Source organism: Urocampus carinirostris, chromosome 12 (genome assembly GCF_059441175.1).
Source record: "Urocampus carinirostris isolate Australia breed hairy pipefish chromosome 12, RoL_Ucar_1.0, whole genome shotgun sequence".
In the NCBI taxonomy this organism is placed as follows: domain Eukaryota; kingdom Metazoa; phylum Chordata; class Actinopteri; order Syngnathiformes; family Syngnathidae; genus Urocampus; species Urocampus carinirostris.
In genome coordinates this window covers 40,191,356-40,206,670 of record NC_142360.1, presented here as the reverse complement: position 1 = coordinate 40,206,670, position 15,315 = coordinate 40,191,356, and the positions used below count along the sequence as shown (strand labels likewise).

General features: G+C 40.8%; 2 protein-coding genes across 3 annotated transcripts in view; one reads left to right on the top strand and one right to left on the bottom strand.

Annotated features, from left to right (window-relative positions):
- The window catches only part of echdc2 (enoyl CoA hydratase domain containing 2), a 42,437-nt gene extending 32,717 nt beyond the window's left edge, over positions 1 to 9,720 (top strand). The window contains exons 12-15 of one of the 2 annotated variants that reach the window (XR_015852191.1): positions 3,654 to 3,791; positions 5,626 to 5,741; positions 7,517 to 7,693; positions 9,413 to 9,720. Coding sequence is in view for 1 of the 2 variants with exons in the window: in XM_088349141.1 (XP_088205267.1) it covers positions 668 to 705 (38 nt within the window). In the remaining variant the exon portion in view is untranslated. Of the gene's footprint in view, positions 1 to 667; positions 721 to 3,653; positions 3,792 to 5,625; positions 5,742 to 7,516; positions 7,694 to 9,412 lie in introns of those variants that run through there. The other variant, XM_088349141.1, reaches the window with a different exon arrangement.
- sele (selectin E) lies at positions 4,152 to 14,837 on the bottom strand. Its single transcript, XM_088349140.1, has 8 exons — positions 14,680 to 14,837; positions 13,231 to 13,629; positions 11,482 to 11,586; positions 9,721 to 9,912; positions 9,447 to 9,635; positions 7,553 to 7,750; positions 5,582 to 5,711; positions 4,152 to 5,456 (listed from the first exon to the last, which is right to left on the bottom strand). The coding sequence occupies exons 1-8, from the start codon at positions 14,717 to 14,719 to the stop codon at positions 5,396 to 5,398; spliced, it is 1,314 nt and encodes a 437-aa protein (XP_088205266.1). The 5' UTR covers positions 14,720 to 14,837; the 3' UTR covers positions 4,152 to 5,395.
- Positions 14,838 to 15,315: the final 478 nt, after the last annotated feature.

Genomic DNA, 15,315 nt, shown 5'->3' with positions numbered 1-15,315 from the left:
GGGTCCGGTCGAAGCTCTTATGAGAACGTAGGACAATACCTGGATGAAGGGATGATTGACAGATAGAACATTTCTATAAAGTCTGATAAGAGCGTGGCTATGAGTCACGCCTGAAAACAAACAGATACTAATTCTATTTTTCCCCTTAACTACTGCCCTCTCATGGTCATATCTGGTATAAATGTCTACTCAAACAACTTGTTTTTTTAATAATAATAATAATAATAATAATAATTTCCTTGTATTGTCATTCTGTGTAACAATGTACACAGAACGAAATGTCGATTGCACCTGACCCGTTGTCATTGGATCAGTTTTTCAAACTGCTGTTTGCTGCGGACCAGCAAACAAAGAGGCCAGTTAAAAGATAATATTTAGTCATTTTATTCAGTTTTTTTACATAATGTGCCTCTCAATTTATGTTTATTATGCGGTAATCCCGGCTACCCGTATCCTGATTTTGTTTCCTGCATCGATTTCGATCCAAGCTCTGTCCTCCTGTCCCGGCTACCCGTATCCTGATTCTGTTTCCTGCACCGATCCCGATACAAACTTCGTTCTCCTGTCCTGGCTACCTGTATCCTGATCCTGTTTCCTGTATTAATCCCTGATCCAAGCTCCGTTCTCCTGTCCCGGTTACCTGTATCCTGCCTGATTCTGTTTCCAGTATCGACCCCTGGCTTCCCGCTCCTCCCAGCTATCTGACTTGTTCCGATCTCTGACCAAGCTCCGTTTCCCGTCCCGGCTGCCTGACTTGTTCCGATCTCCAACCAAGCTCCGTCTCCCGTCCCGGCTGCCCGACTTGTTCCGATCTCCGACCAAGCTCTGTCTCCCGTCCCGGCTGCCTGACTTGTTCCGATCTCTGACCAGGCTCTGTCTCTGTCCTGGCTGCCTGATTTGTTCCGATCTCTGACCCGGCTCTGTCTCCCTGCCCTGCTGCCCGTCTTGTTCCGATCTCCGACCACGCTTCGTCTCCCGTCCCGGCTGCCCGACTTGTTCCGATCTCCGACCATGTTTCGTCCGCGAGGGCTTCCCATTCCAACTGGCCAGCGAGCACCAGATCGCTGTCTTGTTCCTCCTGCCCCGACTTCCCCGATCCCTTAATAAATCATTGTGTGAAACGTTACGCATTTGGGTCCCCTGCTTGTCCCGGTCATGACATTTTTTTAAAATTCTTCACCTGTCTGCCAGTCCATAATTTGATTTTAAATCTGTGCATTAAACACTATAAACGTAAGAACAACTTGTAGTTACACAACTCAGCTGATTTATGACAGTGTTTCCCTTGGCGTGAAGACAAAAATTGCAGATGGGAGACAAAAAAATTGTGCCGGTCCCCTGCTCTTAAACATACTGTGCCTTTAAGAGACAACCGGACAAGGTCCCTGTTTTTTTTTTTTTGGAACTGTGGAGTTTTCTGATGTGTTCAGTCTTGCGTAAGTCGTGACACACTATTAAAAAACATGATTTTTGGGGTAAAATGCATGGGTATGAGTCACACTTGGGAAAATACCACTGACCTCATAATCCCTAAATTAGCTCCCTCTCATGCTTAAAAAAAGCATATTTAAAAATGTAGGATTAGATGCGTCTTTTTTTGAATATTTCAATACAAATTCAGCGAACATACAATATTTTGGGGTAACATGTCTCGCTCTTAAACACGCTGTGCCTTTAAGAGACACCTGGGAAAATACCACTGACCCCTAATTTAGATTCCTCTCATGCTTGAAAATAGTATATTTAAAAATATCCGATTACATGCGTCTTTTTTTTTTTTTTTTTTTTTTTTTTTACAATATTTTGGGGTAATATGTCTCGCTCTTAAACATGCTGTGCCTTTAAGAGACACCTGGGAAAATACCACTGACCTCATAATCCCTAAATTAGATTCCTCTCATGCTTAAAAAAAGCATATTTAGAAATATACGATTACATGCGTCTTTTTTAAAAAATATTTCAATACAATTTCAGTGAACATTTGTCTCGCTCTTAAACATGCTGTGCCTTTAAGAGACACCTGGGAAAATTCCACTGACTTCATTTGTAGAGGGTGCCGTGACCACCCCTGGCCACTCCCTGGTGGCGCCATTGATTTGATCCTTTTTCCGGTTAAAATATTTCAAAATCAATTTCATTTAACATAGCATTTTTGGGAAATACAGACTCTCGGCTCTTAAACATGCTGTGCCTTTAAGAGACAGCTTTATGGCGTCACCGCTGTTCCTTAGACACGTTCTTTGCCCGTCTGCCAGTTGATATTTTGCTATAAACGTAAGAACAGTTTGTAGTTACATAACTCAGCTGATTTATGACAGCGTTTCCCTTGGCGTGAAGACAAAAATTGCAGATGGGAGACAAAAAAATACCACACTACGAGGTAATTCTCCGCCACTCGTAGCCAAAAATAATACGGAATTTCTTATGTGAAAATGCTTTCCTCTGCTACTACTCGCCTTTGAGATACCAAAATAACAGGAGTTACGCAACAAAAGAGAGTACATCCGATTGAAGTACTGTGCCGGTCCCCTGCTCTTAAACATGCTGTGCCTTTAAGAGACAACTTGATAGTGTCACCGCTGTGTACAATTTCTTGGCGTGTTCAGCTTGAGGATGAGACAAATGAGAAAAATATGAGACAGAGAAAGAGAGAGAGGAAACTCAGGAAGAGAGAGTGAAAGGAAATACAGGAAGAGAAAGAGAGAAAGAAAGAGGAAATGCAGGAGAGAGCGAGAGAGTGAGAGGGGAAAAGAAAGTGGGAGAAAAAAATGTAATACAGGAAGAGAGAGAGAGAAAAGAAATACAAGAAAAGAGATATAGAGAGAGAGATAAAGTAAACACAGGAAGAGAGAGAGAGAGTGAGTAAAGAAATACAGGAAAAGAGAGAGACAGAGAGAGAGAAATACAGGAAGAGAGAAAGAGAAAGAGAGAGGTGGAGAGAAAGAAACATAGGAAGATAGAGAGAGAGAGAGAAAGAGAGAAAACTAATACAGAAAGAGAGAGAGGGAGAAAAAGTGAGAAAATAAATACAGAAAGAGAGAGAGGGAGAGAGAAGAAACACAGGAAGAGAGAGAGAGAAACGAAATACAGGAAGAGAGAGAGATAGGAAACACAGGAAGATATAGAGAGAGAGACAGAGAGAAACAAATATAGGAAGAGAGAGAAAAAGTGAGAAAAGAAATACAGAAAGAGAGAGAGAGAAAAAATAAATACAATGAGAGAGAGAGAGAAAGAGAGAGAGAGAGAGAAAGAAAATAAATATATAAGAGGGAGAGAGAAAGAGAGAGAGGGAGAGAGAGAGAGAAAGAAACACAGGAAGATAAAGCGAGAGAAAGAGAGAGAAGAAACACGGGAAGAGAGAGAGAGAGAGAGAGAGAGAGAGAGTGAGAGAGAAGAAACACAGGAAGAGAGAGAGAGAGAGAGAGAAAGGAAACAGGAAGATATAGAGAGAGAGACAGAGAGAAAAAAAATACAGGAAGAGAAAGGGAGAGAAAAAAGAAATACAGTGAGAGAGAGAGAGAGTAAAAGAAGAAGATAAACTTCTATAGCTCCAGTTGTTTTGCGAGGGGTGCCTGGCTTTATCAACCTCAAGTGGACACATTTCAAACTGCAGCCGATTTTTCTCTTGTGCTTCTCTTCGTGTTGTCTCACAGGCCCAATTCCAACCCCCGGCGAGCCTGGCATCCGGAAAGGAGTGTAGACCGCCCGCTTCATTCTCCCGCACTCTTCGCCCAAAATGATATGATTTAACCTTCTTATCTTGCTACTGCACGACTCTCACATTCTTCAAAGTGAGTACACCATCCAAATTGTCTTTCCACAGAAAAAAATAATTAAAAAAAAAAAAGCTGAAAAATGTTACTATGAACTAATGATAGGCATAGGAACATTTTAAATGATTGGATAAGGCTGCTTGGAGTGGCCGGTGGTCGGGAGCCAAAGCAGATCTTCGTCAATGTTGTTTGTATTGATTATTGTGTGTGCCTTGACACGAAAGCTAGCTAAAAACACTCGCAGAGTGCTAAAGTACAACTGTTAGCATTTTCACGAAAATCGGTTCCGCCGTTTCGGGGTTTATGAGTCGCGTACAAACACAAAAAGAGTCGTTTCCATGGATACGTTTATTTGCAAATACTTGACAAGACGGTACATTCAATACATACATACAATAAATGTTATTATGTGATAAAAAAACAGAAAACATTTCAAATACTGCAATAAATAACGTCACATATTACATAAATACACTCAATTTCTCACAGTTTATTAAAGAGACAGCGCGCTATTTGAAGGAATTTCCCGCTTCCTGCGTCGAACAATGTGCTCAGTACGAAACTCCCGTTGGGAGCAAATAAATGGCAGGTAGGCGTCTTCTAGGAGGATCTCGTTCAGGGGTGTCAGACTCATTCTAGCTTAAAGGGCCACATGGTAAAAAAAAACATCCAGGGGGCTGGAAAAATATATTAGAGAGAAAAAAAGTGGAAAAAGGCGAGAGAGAAAGAAAAAAAGAAAGGGGGAAAAAGAGAACAATTAAATGAGAGGGAAAGAGAAAACGAGATAAAGAAAGGGCGAAAGATAGAAAAAGAGATGGAGAAAGGGAGATAGAAAAAAGAGAAAGAAAGGTAAGAGAAAGGAGAAAAAAGAGAGGGGAAGAGAGAAAAGCAGCGAGAGAGTCAAAAAGCAAAACAAGAAAACGGGGAGAGAGAAGGAAAAAGAGAGTGTGAGAGATGGAAAGAAAGAGATAGATAAACAAAAGAAACTGAGAAGGAAAAAAGAAAGGGAAAAGGGACAACAAGAAACTAAGAGAATGAGAGAGAGAGAAACATAGTGACAAAGGAATAGAAAAAGAAAGTATGAAAGATAGAAAAAAAGAGGAGAGGAGCAAATAGTGATAGAGAAAGAAAGGTAGATAGAGAAAATAAGAAGGAGATAGATAGAGAAGTCTGAGAGAGAAAGAGAGTGATAGAGAAAGAAAGAAAGAAAGAAAAGGGGAAAGGAAAAAATGGATGTGAGAAGATAAAAAAGGTGAGACGGAGGAAGTAAAAGAGAGAGGGAGGGAGAAAGTAGAAGAGAAAATTAGAGAAAGAATTAAAGGAAAATAGAAAAAAGAGAGAAAGAGGAAGAAAGAAGGACAGGGAAAAAAGAGCGGAAGAAATAGAGATATAGAAAGAAAGGAAAAAAGAGAGAAAGAGGGAAACAGAAGAGAAAGAGAGAATACAGCTCCAGATTTTTTGCGAGTGGCGCCTGGCGACACCAAGTGGACATATTTCAAACCGCAGCTGTTTTTTTTAATCTTGTGCTTCTCTCCGTGCCGGAGTCAATCTATTGGCGGGCCTTATCCGGCCCGCGGGGCCACACCTTGGACACCCCTGCTCTCATTGTTTCCGTCGACGTCTCATATGAGGCTGTCGATGCTGTTTTTGTAGACTTGAGGATGCTCTTCGATTTCCGAGTTGCTGCCAAAAAAACAAATAGGTTCCGTCACGACCGTGCAAAACACGTAGGATACTGCCACCCCCATGTTTGACAGTGGCGGTGGCAGCACCGTACCTGGACCCAGGAAACTTCAAAGTGGAGTTACCTGTTCAGTTCAAATTTATTGGCGTTTCTCCTCATCCGTCTCAGGATCCAGAGCATCAGAGACAGCGTAGACAGGGACACGGCGCCCCCTACTGCCGCACCGGTGACGGCGGCCATCTTGGAGGTGGACTCTGAGGGAAGGATACCACAGAACGTTACGGGTACGGCGCCACCAGAGGTCTAAAAAGCACCATTGGCAATACAAACTACCAAGACTCAAAGTGACCGAAACGCAAGGTTATTTTCCCTCGTTTGTTTGCCAAGAAATCAAAAGAAAATAGTCAAAGGAAAGAAAAAGAAACAAAAGTAAAAGGAAAAAAAAACGAGGGAAAATATGAAAAAAGGAAAGAGGAGAAAAGCAAAAGGAGAAGAGAGAGTTTAATAAAGAAAAAGTGGAAAAAGCCAGAAAAAAGAAGAAAAAATCCAAAGTAAACAGAAAAAGGGATAAAAGAAAAAAAGGAAAACATTAAAAAAAGAAAAAAGGAAAAATAAGGAAAACAGATATTTGATAAAGAAAAGAGGAAAAAAGCCTGAAAAGAGAAGAAAAAAATCAAAAGAAAACAGAAAAGGAATAAAAAAAAGGAAAAAAGGAAAAAATAAAAAAGGAAAGGGAAGGAAGAGAAGAGAAAAATGAGAAGAAAAGAGAGTTGTTTGACCAAGAAAAAAGGGAAAAAAACAGAAGAGAAGAAAAAACAAAGAAAACAGAAAAGGGGTAAAAGAAAAAAGAAAAAAGGCACAAATTAAAAAAAGAAAAAGGAAAGAAGAGAAGAGAAATGGGAGAAGAAGAGAGATAAATTTGAGAAAGAAAAAGAGGAAAAAAGCCTGAAAAGAGAAGAAAAAAAATCAAAATAAAAAAACAGAAAAGGTGATAAAAGAAGAACGGAAAGAAAAATAAACAAACATTAAAACTTAAAACAATAAAAAAGGAAAAAGGAAGGAAGAGAAGAGAAAAATGAGAAGAAGAAAGAGACATTTGACAAAGAAAAAGAGGAAAAAAAAACAAAAGAGAAGAAAAAACAAAGAAAACAGAAAAGGGATAAAAGAAAAAAAGGAAGGAAAATATGCAAAAATTTAAAAAAAAGGAAAAAAGGAAGGAAGAGAAGAGAAAAGGGGGAAGAAAGAGATATTTGATAAAGAAAAATTGGAAGAAAGCCTGAAAAAGAGAAGTAAAAATCAAAAGAAAATAGAAAAAAGGATAAAAGAAAAAAGAAAGAAAAATTAGCAAAAATGTAAAAAGAAAAAAGGGAAAGGGAAGGAATAGAAAAGAAAAGGGAGAAGAAGAGAGAGATAATTGATAAAGAAAAAGTAGAAAAAAATCCGAAACCAGAAGAAAAAAATCATTAGAAAACAGAAAAAAAGAAAATAAAAAAGAAAGTAAAATTTAAAAAAAAGAAAAATGGAAAAGGGAAGGAAGCCAAGAGAAAAGGGGGAAGAGAGAGATATTTGATAAAGAAAAAGTAGAAAAAAAAACGAAACGAGAAGAAAAAAATCAAAAGAAAACAGAAAAAAAGAAAGAAAAAAGAAAGAAAAATTTAAAAGAAAAAGAAAAATGGAAAAAGGAAGGAAGCGAAGAGAAAAGGGGGAAGAGAGAGAGATAATTGATAAAGAAAAAGTAGAAAAAAAAAACGAAACAAGAAGAAAAAATCAAAAGAAAACTGAAAAAATAAAAGAAAAAAGAAAGAAAACTTTAAAAGAAAGAGAAAAAAATATTCAAAAAATAATACTTCAAAAAAAGAACAAATATCTCACAGGGGAACATTCTAAATGTTTTCTGAAAAAGTGAAGAAATAGGTGCCAAAGAAAGAAAAGACGAAAACAGGGCGGCCAATCACGATCTCACGTCAGATAAATGCTAAACTGGCGTCTACCAAATTTTTTGACGTAATGGTTTATATATATTTACTTCTCTAAAAGCAATGTTTTTTGTAACCACCAGGTGGCGCTAGCTAAACCATAACGTCGGATTTCCTACCTTCGCAAGTCGGAGACCGGACACTCCACTCGCCCGTTAGCATGCACGCTATGCTAACGGCACCTTTGAGCTGGTGGCCTTCGTGGCAACTGAAAATGCAGATGGTGTCCCGAGGGAAGGAACTCCCGAATGACAGGGAGGGTGAGCTACAGTTCAATCCAGCTTTTTCGGGAATTTGCGGTGCGGGACACGTGATTGCTGCAGACGAAGAACACAATTGACTTTAGTAGGTATAGTATCTAAAGATACAAAAAATAAATCTTGTGGTGAAATATTTCACGCTGTCCCTTTAAATTTCGAACACATTCATAGCCAATGAATAACATTGTTCCTAGCTACTGCCGATATACTGCATTTGATCTCTAGATGGCAGCGCGTCCCGAACAAATACAAAGAACTGAATCTCTTTTTCGAGATCGCCCGGTACCGCCTCTGTGATCTACCGGTAGATCGCGATCTACGTCGTGTATTTCATGATGAATCTGCTCTTTTTCCCCCGTTTTTTTCCATTCTTTAACATTGGTTTTTGGTACTGTGAGTATAAGTATAATATAAGTAATCCAAACTTAGCAGTTAGGACGACTTTCTGTTGTCTTCATTCTTTAACATTGGTTTTTGGTACTGTGAGTAAACATAGTGTGGAATTGAGATCAAATAGAATGCCTTTTCAAATGTTATCTGTAATATATTGGTATCGAATACAAAAATATATAGTATAAGTATAGTATAAGTAATCCAAACTTAGCAGTTAGGACGACTTTCTGTTGTCTCCATTCTCTAACATTGGTTTTTGGTACTGTGAGTAAAAAAAATAGTGTGATATTGAGATCAAATGGAACGCCTTTTCATATGTTATCCGTAGCCTTAGTCGCGATCCGGGGTTCGATTCCCGCAAACTTTGAACTGAGGAAAAATGAAACAATTTTTTTTTTTGTAGTTCTGTCATCAAAATATAGGGGGCGTTAGACTTGAGAAACAAAATATATTGGTATCAAATCCAAAAATGTATTGTATAAGTATTGTATGGGTAATATGAATTTAGCAGTTGGGAAAACTTTCTGTTTTCTCCATTCTTTAACATTGGTTTTTGGTACTGTGAGTAAAAAAATAGTGTGAAATTGATATCATATCGAATGCCTTTTCAAATGTTATCTGTATCCCGAGCCGCGATCTGAATTCGATTCCCTCAACGTTTGAACTGAGGAAAAATAAAACAAATTTTTTTTTGTAGTTTGTAGTTTTTGTGTAGTTTTTGTAGTCCATTCTCTAACATTTGTTTTTGGTACTGTGAGTAAACAAATAGTGTGATATTGAGATGGAACAGAACGCCTTTTCAAAAGTTAGTTTCTGTCATCAAAATATAGGGGGCGTTAGACTTGAAAAACAAAATATATTGGTCTCAAATAAAATAATGGGACAAGTATAGTATTAGTAATCCAAACAGTTTATGTTGTCTCCATTCTTTAACATTGGTTTTTGGTACTGTGAGTAAAAATAGTGTGATACTAAGATCAAAATATAGGGGGCGTTAGACTTGAGAAACAAAATCTATTGGTTTGGAATACAAAAATGGGACAAGATTAGTATAAATAATATGGATTTAGTAGTTAGGACGACTTTCTATTGTCTCCGTTCTGTAACATTGGTTTTTGGTACTGTGAGTAACAAACAGTGTAATATTGAGATCGAACAGAATTTCCTTTTCAAATGTTATCCGTAGCCCTACTCGCAATCCAGGGTTCGATTCGAACTGAGGAAAAATGAAACCATATATATATATATATTTTTTTTTTAATTAACTAATTACTGTCATCAAACTATAGGGGGCGTTAGACTTGAGAAACTTTTTTTTCTTTAAAGAAAACGGAGAAAGCGGTCCGGGTAGGAGTCTCACCTTCGCAACGCGGCAACCTCTCGCTCCACCTCGCGTCGGAATTGCACCTGGCCCCGCTCGGTCCCGCCAATCGGTAACCGATATCACAGGCGAAGTGGCAACGCTCCCCGACACCGAACCCGGAGTCGGGGTCCCCCCCGCAGGTGACGTTCCCGTTTTCCAAGCGGGGGAGGGCGGGGCAACGGACACCTGTCCACCACGACAAAACAGGAAGTGAGAACTCCGACGCAGGAAGCGCCGCCGGTTTTGATTTCGCAGGGGACGCCAAACTCACCTCGGCAGGTAGGGGGCGCGTGGGACCAGTTCCCGGTGGCGGTGCACCTTAAAGGATCCGGACTACTCAGCCGGTATCCCTCCCGGCAGGAGTATCGGCAGGTGGAACCGAAAGTGAAGTTGCCGTGTTTGTGGGTGCAGGTCAGGCTGGATTGGGGCACGGGTGTCAGCTGGGTCCGGTTGCATTCCACCACTGAAATGAAGACCATAGATTTCAACTATCGGGTGTGCGTTTCATTTTTCGAGGGGGATAAAAAAGGGGGTTTTCTTGCCTTTTTCAATTGTTTTTCATCATTTCTTTGGATTTGATTCATTATATATATATATATATATATATATATATATATATATTCTGAATATTTATGAAGCTTTAAATGAACTGAACTGAACTGAACTAATACAGTGACGTGCACAGACTAGCATACTCAAATCGAATACAAAGAAAAAATGACAATACCCTCTAAAGCACAGGTGTCAAACAGGCGGCCCGTGGGCCAGATCAGGCCAATGGTTTCAATCCGGCCCGCGAGACAACAGTGAGAGAAGCGCAAGAGGAAAATGAGCTGTAGTTTGAAATATTTCCACCGGATGTCACCAAAGCCAGGTAACACTTGCAAAACAATTGTGGTCGTATTTCTCCATTTCTGTCTGACTCACTTCTTTTTGATTTATTTCTCTTTTTCTTTCTCCTGTTCACTCTCTCTTTTTCTCTTTTCTCTATTTCTCTCTCACTCTCTAACTCTTTCTTTTTCTCTGTCTTGCTCTCTTTTTATTTTCTCTCTCTAATTTACACTTTAATTCTTTCTTTCTATTTTTCTTTCTTTCTCACCCTCTTTTTCGACATCTCTCTCTCTCTCTCTCTCTCTCTCACCTCACTTTGTCTCTTTTTCTCCTGCTGATTTTTTCTTTCTGTCGTTTCATTTCTCTTATTCTTTTTATCTTTCTCTTTTTTCACTTTCTTTTTCTCTCTATATTCATTTCCTCCTTCTTCTCCATTCATATCTCTATTCTGCTCTCTCTTTTTCTCTCACTGGGACTCTGTCTCCCTTGTTTTCCCTATCTGTTTATCGCTCTCTCTTTCCCTCCCTCTCTTTCTCTGTCTTTTTCTCCCTCCCTCCGTCTTTATCTTTTGTTCTCGAGTTTTATTTGTTGTCCTATTTCTTTTCTTCTCATTTTTTCTTTTTACGTCTTTATCTTTTTTTTCTTTTCCTACTTTTTCTTTTCCTTCTGTTCTCAAGTTTTATTTGTTGTTGTATTTGTTTTCTTCTCATTTTTTTCTTTTTCTCTTTTTTCTTTTCCTTTTTTTTCTTTTCCAATGTACTAAGGTGTGTTTTGGTCACTTTGAGTCCCTGTATTCTATCCTCCTTGGTACCTTTTAGCACTCATTTTTTGGTGGCACGACAGAATACAGCGATATCTCATGGGCAAATCATACACACTGTCCCTTTAACTCTCATATCATGGAAGGGGCCTCAAATTATCATCCTGAGGTCTCCTGATTTAAATTTAAAGAAAGGAACAAATAACTACAAATTTAATATAATTCATTTTTTGTGCTTAATTTTGAAATGTTTTGGGGTACGTCGTGCTTTTATTCTGAAAAAAAATCCTACAATTTTTAATTAAAAAAACATTTCGAACCTTTTCAAAGTCAAGTATTGGATTAGATCGAACAGGTGCTGCAGCACCACCCGCGGTCTATTTGTGCACACCAGTTCTCCTTTGTCCTTTTTTGGGGTCTTTCATTCAAAGGGATGCTTACCGTGCTGGCATTTTTCTCCGAAGAAGCCTTTCAAACACCGGCACCTGTGACTGTTGATGGTTTCCACGCAGTCCCCGTACACACAGGAGTCTTTTCGGCAAGCGGCTAAAACCAGAAAACAGGAAGTCAACTAGACCGCATGAACAGTTACCGTATTTCCCGCACTGTAAGGCGCGTACGAAAAACCCCAACAATAGGCCATCAATTTGAAGGTGCGCCTTATATGCGGAAACGCATACCGGTTTTAAACATTTTAGCGCTGACCACAGTCGCACGACTAGAGTGGCAACGGGGATCGTACCCGGATCGAGTCGAGGAGAGCGTCGGTTCCTATCCGCTACACCACTAGGGTTTCAGATGACGCATGAAAATGAGATCCTATCTCCTCATGAAACTATTTAAGTCACTACTAAATGACAAACAGGTGGTCATGCGTTGATTAAACCCTTCAAATGACTTCCCACGATGCCTTTCAACTCACAGAGTTCATAACGACCGAAATACTTCCCACAATGCTTTGATTTCCATTCAGTTGACAAGCTCGTGCCCTTCATAAAGGCTATGCGAGTCATCTAGTGGTCTAGCGCCTGCCCTGCCGCGATCCGGGTTGGATTCCCGCCGCTCCTAATGTGATTACTGATTTATCAAATGACTTCCCACAATGCCTTTCACTTTACAGAGTTCAGAACGACCGAAATACTTCCCACAATGCCTTTATCTTTATACAGATGACAAGCTCGTGCCCTACATAAAGGCTACGCGAGTCATCTACAGTGGTCTAGCAGATAGGATTCAGCGCCTGCCCTGCCGCGGGTTCTATTCCCACTATTCCTAATGTGATTACTGATCTATCAAATGACTTCCCACAATGCCTTTCTCCTCACAGAGTTCAGAACGACCGAAAATGAGATCTTATCTCCTTGTGAATCCGTCTAAGTCACTACTAAACAAGAAACAGGCAGCCATGCGTTAATTAAACCTTTCAAGACGACCAAATGACTTCCCACGATGCCTTTCTCCTCACAGAGTTCAGAATGACCGAAATACTTCCCACAACGCCTTTATCTCCATTCAGTTGACAAGTGCGTGCCCTTCATAAAGGCTTTGCGAGTCATCTACAGTAGTCTAGCAGATAGTATTCGGCGCCTGCCCTGCCGCGATCTGGGTTCGATTCCCGCCGCTCCTAATGTGATGACTGATCTATCAAATGACTTCCCACAATGCCTTTCACCTCACAGAGTTCAGAACCACCGAAATACTTCCCACAACGAATTTACCTTCATTCAATTGACAAGCTCGTGCCCTTCATAAAGGCTTTGCGAGTCATCTACAGTGGTCTAGCAGATAGTATTCGGCGCCCGCCCTGCCGCGATCCGGGTTCGATTCCCGCCGCTCATAATGCTATTACTGATCTATTCCGACCGATCCATCAATGTACAAATATGGTATTTTTTAGTTATTTTTAGCGACCCCAGCCCTTACTGTAGTTTTAACTCCATGCGCCTTATAGTCCAGTGCGCCTTATATATGGAAAAAAATCATGACTTTTTGGGGGTACGTGTAAAAGTAGGCTTAAACGTATTTACTCAAAAGTGTGTATTTCTAATCTCCGAGTTTTGTTTGTCTCCCCCGTTGGAACTGCAATAAAATATTAGCAAGGAGGAGGGGGAAGGCAGAGAGAAATGGGCTGCTTCAGATCTGATAGTCGGCTTTGAATTTTTTTTCAAATGTCCATGTTGTTTTGCCTACCCGCGTAACACAACGCCGTCTTCTTCTTCCCGCAGCGTTCGTCGTTCCATTTCCCGGGTTGCGAGCTCCTCTTGACGTACATCTCCACGCAATCCTCGCTTTGGCCCAGGATCCCACCGCCCACGCCGTTGTTGGGTTCCCCCTTGGCCCAATTGCTGGCCTCGGCCGTCAGGGTCTTGTTGGTGCCCACCCAGGTCCAAGTACCGTTGATTTTGCGGATGCCGATCCAGTAGTAGGTGGACTTCTTGGGCAGCCAGACGTTGAGGTGGCCGATCTCTTCCTGGTTTTGGATGGCCACCATGTCGGTGTAGCGTTCCTGGCACCAGGATCGGGCCTGTTCCCAGTCCATGGTGGTGTTGGAGTAGAAGTAGGACCAGGATTCGACCTTTGTGAAGAGCACTGAGGATGGAGATACACGGTCAGAGAAATAATCATTTGAAAAACCGTCAAGTTCCAGAGTAGAGACACTACTTTTACAATTTAAACACTGGCAACCACCAATGGCAACAACACAAAAGTCTGTGTTCCAATTTGGCACTATTGCCCCAAAGCTGTCATCTTGACAACAACACAAAAAGACAAGTATGTGTTCCAATCTGGCACTATTGCCCCAGTGCTGTCATCTAGAAATATAGGGCTCAGATTTGATGCCACACGGCCCTCATTTGCAATTTCTTTCGGCGCAGTAGTAACACCTTTCTTTCTCAACAACAACTCAAAAGCCACATCCTTGTTGCAATCTGGCACTATTCTCCACAGTATGGTTGCCCTGGTGCCGCTGTCATGATTTACAGTGTCATGATTACTGATATGATTCACCTGCGCCAACTGCCTCGGACTCTGATTGGCTCCCTGTCCCTATTTAAACCCACTCCTTTCTGTCACCTGTTGTCAGTCAGTCGGCAAACCTCAGTCCACGCTAGGCAAGCTTTTCGACCCTGATTCACTCCTGTTTTGGCTCCTGTCTGTTTCCCGGCTTCGACCCATTTTTTGATCTCGTTTTTTGCTCTCCTGTCCCGGCTACTGACCTGTTTTTTACGCTCCCGACACCGCCATCGCTCGTCCCACTTTTGCGTTCAGAGCGACCTGCTCCCTGCCACCAGCGATCACCAAATCGTTTTTGCAATCCTTTCCCTTCTTCCCAAAAAAACTGACGTACGCAAGTGGGTCCTGTCTCTGTTCTGGTCTTGACATACAGGGCTCACATTTGACACCACACAGCCCTCGTTTCGGCGCAGTAGTAAATAGGCGCTCGTCTTCATCTCGAATGCTCACGTGATCCGAAAACACGTGATGTAAACAACTCAGAGGTGTGTGCCGGTCTCAAAATGCAAGAAATCGGTTTGAATTCATTCCGTTTTACGGCTGTTCGGTATCCGATGCGGTTTTTCCAAAAACCCGAACGAGTTCTTGAATTTGTGCTCTCTGTCGTCCGGAGTTTGCACCTACCTGAGAAGAGAAAAGCCACGCCGAACCACAAGCCGGACATCTTCGATACCAAATTCAAGAATGAAGTCTATCGGGAGTTCTTCGGTCTTCGGGGTTGAAGATTGTGTGCGCAAGTGTCCGCAGCGGCCTCTTTTAAGGGTGCCGGTCGAGCGGTTCCCTTTTCCGGGAAGCCGCGGTCAGCTTTTCGCTGGAAATTCCCGCCCACCGTCGGCCCGATCCCGACCGTATCCTTCAGAAATTCCCAACGGGAATCTCGTCTCATTGTCTCGGGCGGAAGTGTCTGTCGTTGACAGGATTTTTCTTCCAATCATCAGAAATGTATCGTATTGTCGCGGTTTTCATCATCAAGAATGTTTATAATGATTCATCAAGTTTTCTACTCCGATATTTATTTAACTTATCACATCATTACAATAAAAAAAAAACGAAAATATTTCTATCATTCTATCATAGACCATTTTGGCCTGTTAACAGTGTAAACTCGTCGTAAATATAAAAACTAAAAAAAATGATGAAAAAACGAGATACATGCGTTTCATGCGATTTGTAATCATTTCATACTCAAAAATCGAAATAAAATATATCAAATAAAAATTAAAATCATCTTTTCAATTATTTTCATGAATGTCACGGTTG

Excerpts from the sequence above, each read along its gene's own strand:
- sele (XM_088349140.1), bottom strand. The coding sequence starts at position 14,719 with ATGTCCGGCTTGTGGTTCGGCGTGGCTTTTCTCTTCTCAG. Across the intron at positions 9,636-9,720 it reads CGCGCCCCCTACCTGCCGAG|GTGTCCGTTGCCCCGCCCTC; the intron begins GTGAGTTTGGCG and ends CGTGGTGGACAG. Across the intron at positions 5,712-7,552 it reads CCGGTCTCCGACTTGCGAAG|AGTCCACCTCCAAGATGGCC; the intron begins GTAGGAAATCCG and ends TCCTTCCCTCAG.